The 15,284-nt window shown below is 55.5% G+C and overlaps 3 protein-coding genes across 5 annotated transcripts; 1 reads left to right on the top strand and 2 right to left on the bottom strand.

Moving 5' to 3' along the window:
• Nucleotides 1–52: 52 nt before the first annotated feature.
• On the bottom strand, nt 53–5,681 carry Ric8a (RIC8 guanine nucleotide exchange factor A). The gene is made up of 10 exons (XM_026381903.2): nt 5,495–5,681; nt 5,159–5,206; nt 4,482–5,072; nt 4,175–4,266; nt 3,503–3,653; nt 2,482–2,577; nt 2,224–2,368; nt 2,001–2,145; nt 1,512–1,631; nt 53–1,191 (listed from the first exon to the last, which is right to left on the bottom strand). The coding sequence occupies exons 1-10, from the start codon at nt 5,576–5,578 to the stop codon at nt 1,071–1,073; spliced, it is 1,593 nt and encodes a 530-aa protein (XP_026237688.2). The 5' UTR covers nt 5,579–5,681; the 3' UTR covers nt 53–1,070.
• A 1,143-nt stretch (nt 5,682–6,824) lies between these two features.
• Nucleotides 6,825–11,139, top strand: Bet1l (Bet1 golgi vesicular membrane trafficking protein like). 2 transcript variants are annotated; one of them, XM_026381907.2, is made up of 5 exons: nt 6,827–6,906; nt 7,659–7,709; nt 8,040–8,131; nt 8,425–8,481; nt 8,622–11,139. In XM_026381907.2, the coding sequence occupies exons 1-5, from the start codon at nt 6,888–6,890 to the stop codon at nt 8,787–8,789; spliced, it is 387 nt and encodes a 128-aa protein (XP_026237692.1). In that variant the 5' UTR covers nt 6,827–6,887; the 3' UTR covers nt 8,790–11,139. The 2 variants fall into 2 exon arrangements, with proteins under 2 accessions (XP_026237693.1, XP_026237692.1); XM_026381908.2 differs by lacking the exon at nt 7,659–7,709 and having other exon boundaries at nt 6,825–6,906.
• Nucleotides 11,140–12,462: 1,323 nt separating this feature from the next.
• Nucleotides 12,463–14,959, bottom strand: Cimap1a (ciliary microtubule associated protein 1A). 2 transcript variants are annotated; one of them, XM_026381915.2, is made up of 6 exons: nt 14,851–14,959; nt 14,476–14,676; nt 13,963–14,064; nt 13,684–13,805; nt 12,919–13,059; nt 12,463–12,552 (listed from the first exon to the last, which is right to left on the bottom strand). In XM_026381915.2, exons 1-6 carry the CDS (start codon nt 14,957–14,959, stop codon nt 12,463–12,465), a joined length of 765 nt encoding a protein of 254 aa, XP_026237700.1. The 2 variants fall into 2 exon arrangements, with proteins under 2 accessions (XP_026237700.1, XP_026237701.1); XM_026381916.2 differs by lacking the exon at nt 12,919–13,059.
• Nucleotides 14,960–15,284: the final 325 nt, after the last annotated feature.

The raw sequence follows: 15,284 nt of genomic DNA, 5'->3' as shown, positions 1-15,284 counted from the left end.
ATGACCATGGAAAATAAACCTTGGGGTATGGGCATCTCCCTCTCTTGGCAGGGGACAGAACTGTTCTCACCTATTCCTGGATTCATCCTGAGGGGATCTCAGCCCCCTCTTCCACCCAGCACCTCTCTCCCTTCTGGAGGCTGTTTCCAGGGCAGTACTTCCTGTCCCTGAGCTGTACCTGCCCTGGGCTGGAGCTGACAGGGTCAGACTTAACTAAACATGTAAGGGGGGTCCCATGACCTTATTCCTTAGTGATGACAAAATATGCATGGTGATCTAGGAAAAGTATTTACTTCTGAAAAGGACAAAGGTGGTTTCTTTGATGGTCCTTTGATATTTTACACATATTCTCTTTCTCTCACACACAGTCTCACCCGAAATACTTCTTTATTCTGTGATGTTTTTGTGGCTCCTAGAAATCTTGAGATTTCAACTTACAGCCTTATGAGGGGCATCTGCCTTCACATAAGTATTTATCATCTAAGTCAGTGGATAGCATTGAGTCAGTTGTCACAACCAGTGAGAGCTCAGATGTGTGGACACTGTATCGGGTGACTGAGCCAGGGCCAAGAAGAAAGTAGAAGAGGCCATAGTGAGGACAGACAGCAGAGCTTACAGCGCTTACCTGGGTGCTCAGTGTTCCTGACACATTTACATGTTCTAGCAGACCGTTTCCCTTGATAAGGCAGCACATGCCCCACACACTAGCTTGTTCAGAATGCCAAGCCCAGACAGCTGCCTTGGTGCTCCCCTGCTGAGCCCCACCTCCCAAGGCATGCTGGCCTGTGTGTCAAGACAGGCCCTATCCTCAGCCACCACCCCTGCATCCTCAGCACTTATCAAAGACATGGTTTCATCTGTGGAAGTCAAGACTGAGTTCCCAGGTTTACAGCAGGACAAGACCACTGAGATCCTAAAGATAAGAAATCAGACCACAGGCAAAGCACTAACAGAGCTTGGGTAGAAAAGTATCTCCATGCTGGAGAGGTGGGTGTGGCTTCCCCAGGCTGAGGCCCTAAGGATGCCTCTGGAAGCAGCACCAGTTCTGAAGGGGAGAAGAGCTGTTTTCCTCAGTCAGGGTCCGAGTCGGGGTCTGAGGAGAGCTGTCCCTCCATGGTCTCACACATGGCATCTTGCAGAGATGTGAGGTGTCCCCGGGGACTCATCCCCATGGGTTGTATGACTCTGTGCCTGTTGGGGAAAGGTGAGTAGGGCTGGGGAAGAGGCCTGGTGTGCTGGAAGGCCGGGGCCACCTGGGTAGAACCCTGTGTTAACTGGGCTCAAATCTCAACTGCTGCCCTGGCTTCAAGACATTGAGCAGTCCCTTACTTTGCTGGCCTCATTTTCATCACCTGTACACAGGCACAATATCAATCTAACCTCAGCTTTGCTCAAGGATTTCCAACATCAGTCACGCAGCCTTTCAGGACCCGAAGCCCTCCTCTGGTCTCACATTGGGATGTGGGTCCATTCTTCTTCCTCCCAAGTGCAGACCCCTCCTCCCAACACACCTGGAGAGCTTGTCAAACATGTTCACCAGCTTCATGGCCTCGTGCTCCTTCTGCTCCTCTGTCATGCCCTCCATAGGATTGGGTGGCTTCTCCTCCACCCTCCCTGTCACAGGGTTGATGCTGCATCCCAGAGGGGGAATGGACCACGTGTTAGTAACTCTCCAGGACAAGAGGGGCTACATGGGTAGGTGGACGCCCACCTTCCTGCTCAGGCCTAGAGTGGCAAGACACAGGTTTACCTGGTGGAGGGAGGGGAGCATGCAACCACAGAAGAAAACACCCTCCAGGAGGAGAAGCTCCTGCCTTGCCCACTCCCGGTGCCCAAGCCCTCCCTGCATGCTCAGGACAACATCCCTTGGGAACAGGTATCAGATTCTGGAGGGTCTTTCCATTCCTCATCCTGTCCCACCAACCACAGGAGTCTAGATGGGTGGGGAGCAGGAATGGAGTCGGGGGTGAAGGGAATCCCAAGTGTGTTGGGGTACACACCTGGCCTTGGCTTCCTTGTACTCATCAGTGTCCGTATCCTCGTCCTCTGAATACTGGCCCTCAGGCCGCCCCCCTGCCATGAGGCCCCTGGCAGCCAAGAGGCCTGCGGCGTTCCCGTAGCCTGTATACTTGATGAATCGGGGCACTGGGGGCCAGGATACAGGTCAGTGGGTGAATATGGCTGGGGTAGGGCAGGCCTGGGGCTCGGGCTTCCCACACTCACCACTCTCAGAACACAGCACAAAGAGGAATTCAGCAGCTACCCTCTTCACATCCGTGTCCAGGTGTGTCATGAGGCGGACAAGCTTGTTCCGCAGTAGCTCCCCAACCTCAGGCCGGGTCCTCACGTCCCGCAGAGGTGGCAGCACCTGGGGAAGCGGCTGGCACTCAGCCTAGGCTTGGAGCAACTTGAAGTCTGTGAGCAGGGTCCCGCCATGTCCCCCCCCCCCACCCCCCAAGCTCTGGCTCCTCTGCCAAGTACCTGGGCCTTCAGGAATTTCCTGACTGGACGGTGCATGCGGGCACACTCTGTCAGCACACTCAGCACAGGAGCCACACTTTCCTTTAGCCTGTGGGTCTGCAGAGGGACCCGTCACTGGGCAGTACTCCATCTGACTTGGGGTGAAGGGTGGCAGCTACACATGCCCTGGCTAGTCCTGGAAGCAGAGGCTTGTGAGTCCCCAAGGGCCAGGAGCTGGTGGTAGGTGTCTGTCAGTTTTGAAAGGGATGGGAATAGGCCCAAACTCAGGAAGTTAGTTGAAAGCTTTATGAGTTGGAGCAAACGACTCAATGCTTTAAGTCTAACTTTACCATCTATAAACCAGGGTTGTAAGCAGAACACAAAGTATTCCAATTTGTCTACACACCACTGGCATCTTGCTCTCAGAAAATGACAGCAAAAAGAAACAACAGAACCTTTACTCTTTGTGCTTCCTGGACAGCGAGTAGGGAGCTCCTATCACTGCCGGCCTCCCTTGTTATCTCCCAGAGCATAACACCAGCAGCTGCAGCAATAAGGACAGGCAGCCACCCTCCTCACTCAGTTCACATGCATGCAAGCATACTCCACCCCAGCAACATGGCTCCCAGAGATCTGGCAATCTTGGTCTGTGGCTTTTTTGCTGGCTTAATGTCTGTAAGCTCTGGTAGGACTAGAGTTCCAGCTGTCTGGATGTCCTGTGGGCTCACCAGGAAGTCCCTGGTGAATCTCCTTAAGAGGGACAGCTATGCTTATGACCAAGGGGGCTGCCCAAGCACAGGGATATGAGGAGGCTGAGGGTCACAAGCAGGGGCTTCTCAAGATTACTAAAGAGGGAACCACAAAGGGACTGCTAGCATCTTGCTAGAACAACAACAAAAAAAACTCGACTCCTTATAGCAGTGGGCAGAAATGAAACCTTGAATGAATAAGGTTGTCCACATGTAGAAACAATGACCACAGCTGTGCAAACAGCCAAGGTCAGAGCCACTGCAGAAGACTGCCCAGCAGGTACCCTGCCTACCTGGTGCAAACGCTTCTCTAGGAAGGTGAGGAGGACACCAATCACATCCATGTTCACTCCCATGAACTCCAAGGAGCCTTCATGCAGCTCTAGGGCGAGGAGGACGTCCAAACACTTGACAGGCAAGTTCCCCAGGAGATTCACTGTGTGGCTGGGGATAGAAGGAGAGAGGCCTTGACAGGGCTAATCCTAAGTGCAGTTACAATCCCTGGAGAGGCCACAGATGTGAGCCATAGTCCGGGAGCCTGAAGAACAGTTCTAGGGATCACAGCCAAGGGTAGGGACTGATCTCAGGAATATGCCCAAGTGTATGGTGGTCCCCAGAGTGGCAATCTGCCCCAACATTTGTGTGCTGAAGTACTGACTGATCTCTGGAAACACAGGCCAATCCAGGCACAGTTCACCAAGAACAGGAGCAAGGGACTATACTGCCCTAATACCATGCCAACCTTGGCCACTGCCCAACACCCTGGCCCTAAATTCATGGCTCTTATCCTACTCACACAACAGAAGCACCTGAGGATCCATGTAAACACAAAGATACCATCCTGCCCATATAGACTCTAAGGTAGGGTCTGGGCTCCCAGGTGGCTCTGGTCCAGTGCCATGGTGGGGGATCGCAATCCAGACATCAGAGCATGTCCCTCCTACCAGGATTGGCCCTGTCCTCACCCGTGGAACTCCTCTGTGCGGTCTCCAGCAGCAGCAACCATCACACAGTGCCGCAGAAGGGTTCCCAGGTACTGGTAAAGGGCAGTGTCTTCCTGACAAAGACAGAAAGTGGCTTCTGTGAGAGAAAGCTCCACTTGTCCCAACTGCTGCACTCCAGGACTACGGCACTAACCATTGTACCTTCTCAGCTGCACACCTGGTCCACACCATGCCTGACACCCAGGAACTTGAAGGTACTGTGGAAGGCAGGTCCACAAAATGTCCCAGCTGAGTTAGCAACCACCCATGGGTTCAGGCCACCACTCACCTCGTCCACTTCCCTCTTGATGGAGTCAAAGGTGATATTAAATAGCACCTTGAGGATCTCCATAGCCCGCTCAGTCTCTTGGGGAGGAAGGAGATCAGGTGGGCTCTCTTTTGGGGTCATCCCCAGTGTCAGTTCCAGTGTGTGGGTCAGCAGGTGCACGCCATGCAGCTCCTGAAACAGCTGCTGGCGCACATCAGTGCGGAGTGCTGTTAGTAGGAAGAGGAGCCTTAAATCAAAGAACTGGACTTCATGTGGGAAGCTCTTCTTACTGTACATCCCCACACGCTCTGCTAGCCGCACCACCAGATGGGCCTCTGCTGCCAGTGTCTGTGCCACTGGACTGCTGAGCACAAGGTTGCAGAGACACTTCAGGGACTCTAGTATGACGTCCATATCTGGGGATTCTGGGACAGACCCCTCAGAGGCAGAGATGCCAGCATAGCAAGCTAGTGCATGTAAGCTCTGGCGACTGGTGAATGGGTCCAGGCAGCTGCGGTCCCGGGACAGGATACGGACAGTCTGTAGCCAGGTGACACGGTGTGAGGGTGGCAACCCCTGCTCCAGGACTGTGACCAACAACTCTGCAAGTCTCTGTGGGCAGGAAGAAGAGCGACTCCACTAGGCCCTCTTCCTGGGCAGCCCATCCCTGCACCGTTTCCCCTTGGGCCGGCACCCACCTTCCTGTCCTCCTGTTGGGCCTCGTCAAAGGTGAAGCTCTGGGAGTGCTGCAGAGAGACCCAGTGAAGTCAGATCCACACGCAGGTAGGGCCTGTGTTTCTAGGGTTGGCCTCCCTGCCTCTAATTCTGAGGCAGCAAACACCACTCTGAACAGACGGCAGGGTCTACACTCGGCGTCCACCCCCACGCCCCTCGGCCACAGCACCCCAGACCGGGCTCCCACTCCTCCGCTGCACGGCCCAGGGTTCCCTTCCGCACCTAGCACTCCCTGCCCACCGCGCCAAGGCCACGGGATCCCTTCCCGGAACGCCCCTCGGCCGCCGCCGGCCGCTCACCTCCCGGTTGTACGTCCGTAGAGCTTCCGTGATCACGTCTTCCTTTCCCGTCTCTAGGGCATCCGCCACCGCCCGGGGCTCCATGGTCCCCAGAACCTGCCCCGCCGAGCGCGGGCCAGGCCGAGGCCAGCAGCCGAACCCGCCGGCCCCACCCTAGCCCGGAAGCTCAGCGTCCGCGCGCGACGGACGCCGGGACCGGCTGCGTGGGGCGGGGCCTGCGGCGGCGCGGCTGAAGGTGGCTGGGCCCCGCCGGTGCGGCCCGAGGCACCGGAGACCGCAAGGTTTGGCCTCCAACGCCACCCGGCCCGGTGACCGCCGACCTAGGTCCGCGCCGCCCCGGAGCCGAACAGCGACCCCTCCTCTGCGCCCCGGGGTCTGGGTGCGAGTGTCCGGACGGAGAGGCCCTCAGACCCCGCACAGCGGGCTGTCGAGCGAGGCGTCGGCGGGACTCGGCCGTCCGGGGCCGCTCCCCGCTCAGACTGGAGTCTGCAGTGCGCCTCCCGCGTCAGAGACGCCCGGGAAGCAGGAGGGCGGGGCCCGTGGGTCCCTGCCGCCGGGGAGCTCGCGTTCCCCAGGGGAAGACGGGGAAACGAACCGGACGGCGTGGGCGCTCAGAGGACTCCGGTTGTTTTAAGAGGGTGTCCGGTGGGCGGCAGAGGGCCCGAGGAAGTGCCAGTTCTGAGGAGCCAGGGCGGCCAGGAAAGGTCGGAGGAAGGCCCAGCCGAGCAGAAGGAGCGGCAGGTGCACCGTGCGATGGCCTCGGCAGGCCGCGAGCCGGTGGGGGCGGGAGGGCGGTCAGGGCGGCACCCAGACACGCTGGAGAAAGGGCCCGGGTTAGGGCGGCTCTGAGCATTAAGTGACACAGCCCACTCACTCTTGGCGAGAGGCCACCGAGCACCTGCTTTGTGCCGGCTCTCGCGAGGGCTGCTTCAAAGGCTCCGACGGCCCCGCATCGGTCCTTCCTTCACTTCTTTCTGCAGTTCTCACCGCTGCGCATTAGGCCGTGTCTTCGGCACCCATCTCCACTCTACAGAGACGGTACCGTGCTCGGGGGCGCCACGCTCGCGCCTGAGTCCCTCTCTCACCCACCTGCTAGAACGGGGGCCCGGGCCGTCCCTCCGTCCAGTTCCTACCTGTGAGCTTCTGGCCGGAAGGACCCCCTGACAGACCTCATCCGAGCACTAACAGCATCAACCCACAGGCGGTCGTGAGAGCGGACGCCCCCCTTCGTCATTTCCGTTCCCACGCGATACCACCCATAAACCGGAAGAGCTTGAGCCAAAGGGGCGTGGCCTGCGAGGGGCGGAGCCGGAAGCCTCTTTAGGTGTCGGAGCCACGTCTTTGGCACGGGTGGTCGTCTTGGGGACTAGCTTCGAGACTGGAGCGGGGCGCCATGGCGGACTGGACTCGAGGTGAGCGCACGAGAGCGGGCCGGGGGCCGAGTCTCTGTCTGCCTCCCTCGGTGGAAGGACTCTGCGCGGGGACTTGGAGGCTGGGCCTTTCAGGCGGCTGGGGGACGGAAGCCGGAGGTGCTTGGTGTCATGTGGGTGAGCTGGAGTCTGGAGGGGTCTTGGCGGGGCCAGTCCTTAGGGGTAGAAGCTGTGGCGGGAAAGGGCCAGGCAAGCTTCCGTGGACTAGGGGCCTAGGGCACCTCCTGTGGTCCCCTCTCAGAGCTCTTATTCTCGTCTCCCAAAGGAGATGGTGATGCCTGGGCTGTTGTGTCAACTAAAGGGAGTAATGAACATGAAGTGCTTGGCCGGGCCATGACAGCCCTTTGTTTGGAGTCTGTACACCCCAGTGATTCCTGGGGCTGCGATTCATGTCGGTTCTTCTTGTCCATTGGACCAGCGGGGATTTGTACTCTGTTTGGGGGAAGGCGGTTCTCACCCTTTTGCATCATCTGGTCCTACTCATCACAGTCAGGTTCCTGCACCCACTGTGCTTTGGGTTTGCAGGAGGCCCTGTGTGGGACGCAAGGTGGGCTCACATCTGCTCACATTTTGGAACTAGGGGCTTCATTCATTTTCTCAGGGGTAAAGGTCCTTCCTGATATTCTGGTCTGGTTACTTGTCATTTCCTCTGAGTGTAGTTTGGAGCTCATCCCTGCAGGGTCTTCCTGTCACCTTTCTGGGCGCTCTTTCTTTCTTTTCTGTGCTTCTACCAGATTTTTCTTTGAGAACCAGTCTGACATTCAAAGATGGCGATATCCATGGAGGCAAGTGTTGCATCTTCCTAGCATTTCTGGGATTAACTCAGGTTCCTACTCAATATCAGCAAAAGACCGTTGGACCAAGTGTGTTGGGGGTGCCTGCCCACCCTTACCTGGGTGTCATGCGGGATGTGTGCTTTTGTGACATGTGCTTAACAGCCAGTCTCACACATACATGGTTCAACTACTGGAACTTGGGTTAGGGTTGGACTTTCTCAGCAGACTAAGTTGTCCTAGTCCCTCAAGTGTCTGATTAGGCCAGCATCAATTATAGTAGAGGGATCAGAGACTACACTCATGAGTGGATACAGATCCTCAGCCTTTCTCTTCTTTCAGCTCAGAACCCTGGTGCTGTGGAGGAGATTCTAGACCGGGAGAACAAGCGGATGGCTGACAGCCTGGCCTCCAAGGTTACCAGACTCAAATCGGTCAGTGGTGGCCCTTTTCCCCTCCACCTGGTGGAAGAGTAGGCCTCAGAGGGTGGATAGATGAGCCCAGAGGGATTTGGGGCAGTCATCCACACTCTTTGTTCCATCTGTCCCTGGCTGTTCCATCTGTCACCTGAGTGAGGCTCAAGGTGATACCTGGACTTTTCCAATCTTTGTTGGTGGTACCTTATCTAGCAGTGTGTGGGCAGAGTTCTGGCTGGTTTTAAGGGAGGGTGAGTGCTACATTCTGTGTCTGCCTTGGCCTGATCCTTCCCTTTGTGTTCTTTGACCAGCTGGCCCTAGACATCGATAGGGATGCAGAAGACCAGAACCGGTATCTGGACGGCATGGTAAGGGTCTACAGTATGCACGAGTCACAGCCAGCTCTGTTTCCACATCGTGTTCTACACAATCTCTGTTCTCCAGTGCTGGTGTGGGTGGGTGGTCAAGGTACCGCCTCTATGTGATCCTGCTGGATCCCCTTCCCCAGGACTCGGATTTCACAAGCATGACTGGTCTGCTCACTGGAAGCATGAAGCGCTTTTCCACGATGGCACGGTCTGGGCGAGACAACCGGAAGCTTCTGTGTGGTATGGCTCTGGGTCTGATCGTGGCCTTCTTCATCCTCTCCTACCTCTTGTCAAGGGCAAGGACGTGAACCAGTGGGAGCCAAGGGCAGCCAGGGTTTTCTTCAACCTGGTATCCTGGGCTCTTCAGGACTTAAATCTACAAAATATTCCTTTGAAATTATCATCACGATCAGGAATCTTCTTCCTTTGTGGTGGGAACTGTGACTGCCTCTGACCTGATGAACTCGTTTTGCCTGGTTCCATTTGTGAAGGGGACCCTTTCCTTGCCTAGGGGAAGCCAAGGCCCAGCCCCCATCCCTCCTCCTGGATGCCAGAGACACCCATTCTGAGCAGAGCAGCTCTGAGTCCTGAATGAGTCTACTCATGGCCAGCCGCTCTTTTCTGAGCCTCCCAGTCCTCAGGGGTCTGATATCTTAAGGCTTTTCTGCCCTGTGTTGGCTATGCCTGGATGAGGCTGTGTCTGTGATCTGAAAAGCCCGAGGCTGACACAGGGAGCGGGTATGACTGAGAACCCCATTTGAGCTGTCTCCTCCAATGAAGGGTCCTAAGCCTGGATATAGGACTTATTTGGGTGGACCAGTGTGGGCCAAGAGCCCTGTTCTAAGGACTTTGCTCTCAAGTTCCTGGATGAGATCAGTTCCCCATGAAGATCAGGGGCTGTGGAGGCAGGAGTGCATCATAACCTTACCAGGAGGCACTGGGCTGGGAGCCTTCTGGGTCACATAGTTGTATGTCTAGGAGCATAAATGACGTCTTCAGGATTTAGGAGCTCCCTAGTGCCTAAGATGTATCCCCTGGAAAATAATCAAGAAACAGGCCAGTGTGGCTTTACAAAGTCAGGCAGTTCCTTGGGGAGGTCTTCCCTGTAAGCATCCTCCTTATAGGGGTGGAGATCACCTGTTGAGAGACCTTGTGCTACTTGTAGTGAGAACTTTACACCTCCACCTGCTCTGCCCCACCTTGCCTCCCACAGCTAGTCGCCCTCCCTCCCATAACTTGCTGTGGGGCTGCTCTGAGCTATCATCTTTGTCCCTGACTCTGTAGACTGCCCTTTCCACCTGTTTCCTTGACCCTCACCACTCACTTGTCCAGCTCTAGGCCAATACAGACTGAATTATGGGGCTGGCCAAGCCAGCAGCTGCTGAGGGTCCTCACCTTTGTCTTCACAAGAAAAGTATCTTTAAGGAATTAGCCCTGCAGCTCAGTGTCCTTTTTTGTCTTCATTCTAGTTTGTCTCCCAGTCATTCCCTCTCTTCCCCAGGACTGTTGGCTCACTGTTCCCCACTAGTGTGCCACATCGTGAGGCCTGTCCATCCAGCCATCTCTGAGCTCCATGTTGACACAGAACAGCTGTAGCCTGTCCTCTCAGTGTCCTGGCCACAGTCCCAGGCACCTATCACTTCCTCCTCCTCTATTTAGCAGGTCCTTTTGTCTACACACCCTCACCACAATCCCCTTTTTTCATCTCCTGGCCCTTCCATTGCACCTGCTGAGCCCCTAAGCCTCTAGAGGGGGAGGATCTGCTGCCTTTTGTTTTTTCTCTTCCAGCATGAAGTCAATTCTCACCGCCTCCTTTCTCTGTGTCTTTGTTAATTCCCTGACACTCTCCCAGCTGGGCTGTTCTGGCTTTTGCTTCCTTCTTGGGCATCTCTTCATAGGCCCTGTCACCCTTGTCACCCTCCACAACTTTGGTTTAGCCCTTGGTTCATCACCAAACATGGTAGCAGTTACCTGTGTTGTGTCGCCAGCTGGTCACTACAGGCACTGTAGAGGGCACATCCATATTCCAACTCTACATCCCCGTCATCCTGGGTCATGCACTGCTGAGGACATGGCTGAACTATGGGAACCACCAGATGCCAGGACACACTTGCCAGGGTCAGAGCCCACTTATCTTGCCTGTGATACTAAGGATTTAGACCTGTATTTCATGATGACCTTCCCCTGGAGAAGTGCTTTTGCTGTCTCTGAGACCCCCGAGTTGGGTTTCTTCCTCAGGTCTTCATCTCTGTCCTCAGCACTCTATCTCCACAGCTCTTACAGTTCTTCCAGTAGTTTTCAGGTCTGTTTTGTAGTTCCTTTCTAGTTTACTTGTTTGCTCCTTGTTCTTCTCCTTGCATTCTATGAATTTTATGAAATGGGATGGCAGCCCTACTGCCACTGGGTCAGGCCAATTTCCTGAAGGGTTCTAACCATGGTCCTCCAGCTCAGCCCTGTGTACCTGGCTCCTGACCCTATGGGTAAGTGGGTTTTGCTGACTTGGTCTCCAATACCAGTATTCCAGAAACAGTCTTGGGGGTCCAATGTGAGGGTTGAGAGCCCAGTATGGGGGCCCAGTGTGAGAACAAGCTGCCAGGCTATGCCACAATTCAAGCACATCTCTACAATAAAAATGTGGAATAAATAGCTTTGTGGAGAAGGAAGCACATATTCTTTGTTGTTGTTATTTCCTGCGGATCCAAGAGAGTCTTCGAGTTTACCCTGGTTCACAGGCTCTCCCTTCCCTGTCTTCTGGGAACCCCTTGTCCTCCTAATTTGCTCCTGCAGGACCACCTGCGGCAGTACAGACATAGACCTACCACTTCCTACACTGTATCCCTTCTCTGTCCAAGATTCTGCCTTTCCAGTAGGGAAGATGTTAGTGTTACCTTTTAAGGGATAAGGGGATGAGCATGAAATGCTTGTAATATGCAGCCTGGCATGGACTCAGCTGAGTGAGGGTCAGCAACTATATTGTGCTTCATGTTGTACAGGTGGTGATATCACAGGTGCATTGGGTAGGGCCACTTGCCCAGCACTGACCTTCCCCAAAGCCCAAGGGAATTCTAGACCTTGCTTCCTGAGGCCTGGCCTCAGGCTGCTGGAAGCCTCTGCAGATCCCTCTCCTGGAACCCAGCTGAGATGCCAGTGATCTGTTCACATTCTCCTCATGTTAGCTGTTAATGCCTAAGATGCCCTGAGACTTAGCATCTTAAAATTGCAATAATAGTCTACATTTCTCACTGCCACTGTGGTCAGAATTTGTGGCATCACGGCATGGCTTTCTCCATTCTGCCATGATAAGGCCTCAGCTGGTAGATATGGGGCTGGGGCTGTATCCCCTGAATGTTCTCTCACATGCTGGGAAGTTAGTGCTGGTGTGAACTGAGGACCTGGTTGGGCTGCTTGCCCTAGATGCTGCATGTGGCATTGAATACATTAAGCTTCCTCTCAAGACCCATGAGGGGTAGTCAGGCAATACCACTTCTGCTGTGCCTTTTTTATAATTCAGGGTAGTCCAGATTCAAAGGTAGGGGCTCAGACCCCACTTCTCAGAGGGAGGGCTGTACTGAGGGAGAAAGCTCATGGGAGGGTAGCACAGGTGTTGGGCAAGGTTTAAGGCTCCTGGGCCTTCCTATTTCCCTGGGAAGACTACTGGTCAGGAAGCCAGATGGGCCCTGTGTGGGCCAGCAATGATAGCCCCTAGTTGCCCCTTTCTGGATGAGCTTGATCCTTCTCCAAGGTAGAACCTTACAAGTGGAATCCGTGATTTATTAAATAATTCAGGCACAGCAGGAAACAAGATTAGCAAATGGGAAGTTAGCATAGAAAAATATCACTGTCGCAACTGTCCAAACAAGCATGCTCTGCCCCACAGGTCCAGGCCAGCCATGGCCCAACTGATGGAGCTTTCAGTTCACTGTCAGCCCTGCAGATCTCTTGTGGGATGTGATATGTACAGGCTGACAGGGGTGGCTGGGGCTATTCCACGTCAACAACCAGGGGTGTCATGTAGTCAGAGTGTTTGATGCCGAAGGTGACAATCGGGGCACAAGGCTTGGTCAGGATCACCTAAGAGAAGAAAGGCTGTGAGGAGGATCCTAAACCCTGACTGGGGCTGGGCTGCTGTTCTTCCTGAACCTGGGGCCAAGATGGCCAGGCTCAAGGCCACATTGTCTATAAACACAGTGCTCAGCATTGACTGGCACAGCATTGGGACGCAGAGCCAGCCAGCTAGAGGAAATGGCTAGGGCATGGGGTCTTTGTACCTGGAGGTTTGCTTTTGGGTGAATACTGGAAATTTACAGGGTCCTGAGGGTACATGGCCTCAGCAGCCCCTGCAAGGTACAGGCCCTTCCCTCCCCCCCCCCCCCGCCTCCACTCTGGACTGGGTCCCCTGACCCTCACCCAACCCCCTCTAGTCTGCTTGTCCAGGACCTTCTCAGGGCTGTGGGCTCCAGGTCCTGGCTTGAGGGTCTTGTCCCCTGGGGGTTCCACCCGGGCAGCCATGGTGTACTGTGGAGCCTTGAACTTGGTCACCTGCACGTCAGTCTGGCGGTATGCCGCAGGACCTGGGGTCTGGGAGAAGAAGAGGGCTTAGACAGGTTTGGCTGGCCCTAGGCACATGGCCCCAGAGGGCAGGGACAGGTGTCAGGCCCTGAGTCACCAGGGACAGCTCCTAGCTGTCTATCACTATTGGAACAACACCCTACTGCTCATGGAACACCACTGTATGATGTCACCCCCTCAATTTTAGCTTCACTATGGTAATCTCCCACTGTGTGCCAACCTTGGGCACACCACCTTCGTGTGTATGAGGCACCTTCTCAGGTGGCATGCTGTCCTCTTGAGCATGAGAGCAGTGGCCTTGGCCTGGTGTGTGCTGATGCTGCTTCACAGGCCCACCCTGCCAGCTATTTCCACAGCTGGAACCTCTTCCCCCAGATAGCTCATGCTTGTTTTCCTCCTTCCTTCCTCTGGGCAACATCCCAGATGGGATGTGTTCAATGGTGCCACCACCTCCCATGCTGGGGCCCTGGTCCCTCCTCACTACTAAGTGTAGCCCCAGCATGTGACCAGCCATAGAGGGCAAAGGGGGCATGGGGCCTCAGCAGAGCTCCACTGGTGGGCCCTGGGTGTTGAGAGGAAGGACCAGGCAGTTCACAGGGTCAGTGTTCTGCCCTCGGCTGGTGTGACCCTTGCCTTGTGCAGATCGTCGCTGAAGCTGCCCAGCTTGCTCCGGCCCTTGATGGAATAGGAGGGCTGGGAGACCTTGCCCACCGTGCGTGGCCCCATCACCACAGGCAGCATGTATGCAGCAGGGCCTGTGGGATGGATGAGGAGAAGCCTCAGACCAGAATGTGGCCTACTAGCTCCTTTCTGGGCCTTCTCCACCCTAAGAGAGCAGCTCTCGGGCTGTTCGTTTGCCCCCTCTGGGACCCAACTCCAGTCAGACAGGTTATTGTGGGGGCTGCTGCAGACCTGGGGTGCTGTCCACTCGGAAGGTCTTGGTTCGGGCAGAGATGGAGTGGCTGGGTGCTGAGTCGAACACATGCTTGGTAGATTTCTCTGGAAAGTAGTCACCTGGGGGGCAGTGGAAGGAGGTACACGAACAAAAAGGATGTGGATACCCCCAGCTGTGGCACTCAAGGAGTGTGCCCCAACATTCCAGGCATGAGGTCTTTGGGCCCCCATGTGGGTGATGAATGAGGTTGGTCAGGAGTGTCCAGGATGAAAATACTGACTTTGGGGTTGTTTTTTGAGCTGGGGGAGTAAGGTCTGATGTGGACCTGGCCCCAAGACTCCAAATGAGGGCAAAACTGGAGGGGTTTTTTTCTTTACACCAGATGGTGCCTGGCCCACTGCAGAAAGGGCACAGGAAAGGTGAGGCCCACTGAGTTAGTGCATACCCTGGCCTCAACACGAGCTACCAACATTGGCCACCCAGCAGGGAAGGAAGGGCTCAGGTTAGGAGTCCAAGGTGGGGTCACTCACCTGGGCCAGGTGTTAGCATTGTTTTGGTGTGGTAGCGCCCCAGGATGGAGTAGGCAGGGCCAAGGTCCTTGCCAGTCCTCAGTATCTTAGGGTTCACACTGTAGCGGGGCCCTGGGGAACAGTTCTCTGCCAGGAGCATGGGGGCCCCACGGAAGCTGTAGGCCGGAGCGCGCTGCTTGGTGGGTGTGTGCTTCATGAAGCCTGTGGGCACAGTGGCTCTGAACAGCCTGGAGCCACAAACCCCTCCTCCCCACTGGGAGTCAGGGACTAAGCCCTGGGCGACTGAAGTCACCCAAGCCCACCCCAGGCCATCCCAGGCCTTGCTCCTGGCTCTTCCCCCTGCCCCCCCCCCCCCCAAAGCTCTCAGATTCTTACCCGTGGTGGGTGGAATCAGGTACTTGGGTCCAGGGCTGCTGTAGAGGGCCATGATGGGCCCCCTGGGGCGATGGGGTCTCCAGGTGCCTACCCATACCTCCTCTGTCATAGCTGCCTCTGTCCATGGATAAGAGGGTGACCAGGTGCTGGGGAGGCCCTGGCCCATCTCATCCTAGCTTCCTATGTCCCCACTTCTGGTCTTGCTGTCACTAATGGGACAGAACCACAGGCCTCCTCTGTAGGGTTTTGAGCTATTATGGGCAGTGGGAGCTTTCTGCTTGGTGTAGTGTAGTGAGCTCACACCTCCAAGGTAAGGAGTTTTGGACTCTGGTGCAAGCCCAGAGGAGCTATCTATTCTGTCCCATGATGGACTCTAAGGGGGCCTGGGCAAGTTCTTCCTACTCAGAGGATCCTGGGTGGGACACAACAATGAG

This window comes from Urocitellus parryii, chromosome 4 (assembly GCF_045843805.1).
Source record: "Urocitellus parryii isolate mUroPar1 chromosome 4, mUroPar1.hap1, whole genome shotgun sequence".
NCBI lineage: Eukaryota > Metazoa > Chordata > Mammalia > Rodentia > Sciuridae > Urocitellus > Urocitellus parryii.
The sequence above is the reverse complement of the archived record's forward strand: the minus strand, read 5'-3'. Positions and strand labels throughout refer to the sequence as shown.

What these genes read in the sequence shown, in the direction of transcription:
- Bet1l (XM_026381907.2), top strand. An exon ending in AGATGGCGATATCCATGGAG is followed by an intron (nt 7,710 to 8,039) that starts GCAAGTGTTGCA and finishes CTCTTCTTTCAG; the next exon opens with CTCAGAACCCTGGTGCTGTG. An exon ending in ACCGGTATCTGGACGGCATG is followed by an intron (nt 8,482 to 8,621) that starts GTAAGGGTCTAC and finishes CCCCTTCCCCAG; the next exon opens with GACTCGGATTTCACAAGCAT.
- Ric8a (XM_026381903.2), bottom strand. Translation starts at nt 5,578, where the DNA reads ATGGAGCCCCGGGCGGTGGCGGATGCCCTAGAGACGGGAAAGGAAGAC. An exon ending in TACGGACGTACAACCGGGAG is followed by an intron (nt 5,207 to 5,494) that starts GTGAGCGGCCGG and finishes GTCTCTCTGCAG; the next exon opens with CACTCCCAGAGCTTCACCTT. An exon ending in TGTGCTGTGTTCTGAGAGTG is followed by an intron (nt 2,146 to 2,223) that starts GTGAGTGTGGGA and finishes CCTGGCCCCCAG; the next exon opens with TGCCCCGATTCATCAAGTAT.
- Cimap1a (XM_026381915.2), bottom strand. Translation starts at nt 14,959, where the DNA reads ATGACAGAGGAGGTATGGGTAGGCACCTGGAGACCCCATCGCCCCAGG. An exon ending in CCTGATTCCACCCACCACGG is followed by an intron (nt 14,677 to 14,850) that starts GTAAGAATCTGA and finishes CTGTGCCCACAG; the next exon opens with GCTTCATGAAGCACACACCC. An exon ending in TCAGCGACGATCTGCACAAG is followed by an intron (nt 13,060 to 13,683) that starts GCAAGGGTCACA and finishes TTCTTCTCCCAG; the next exon opens with ACCCCAGGTCCTGCGGCATA.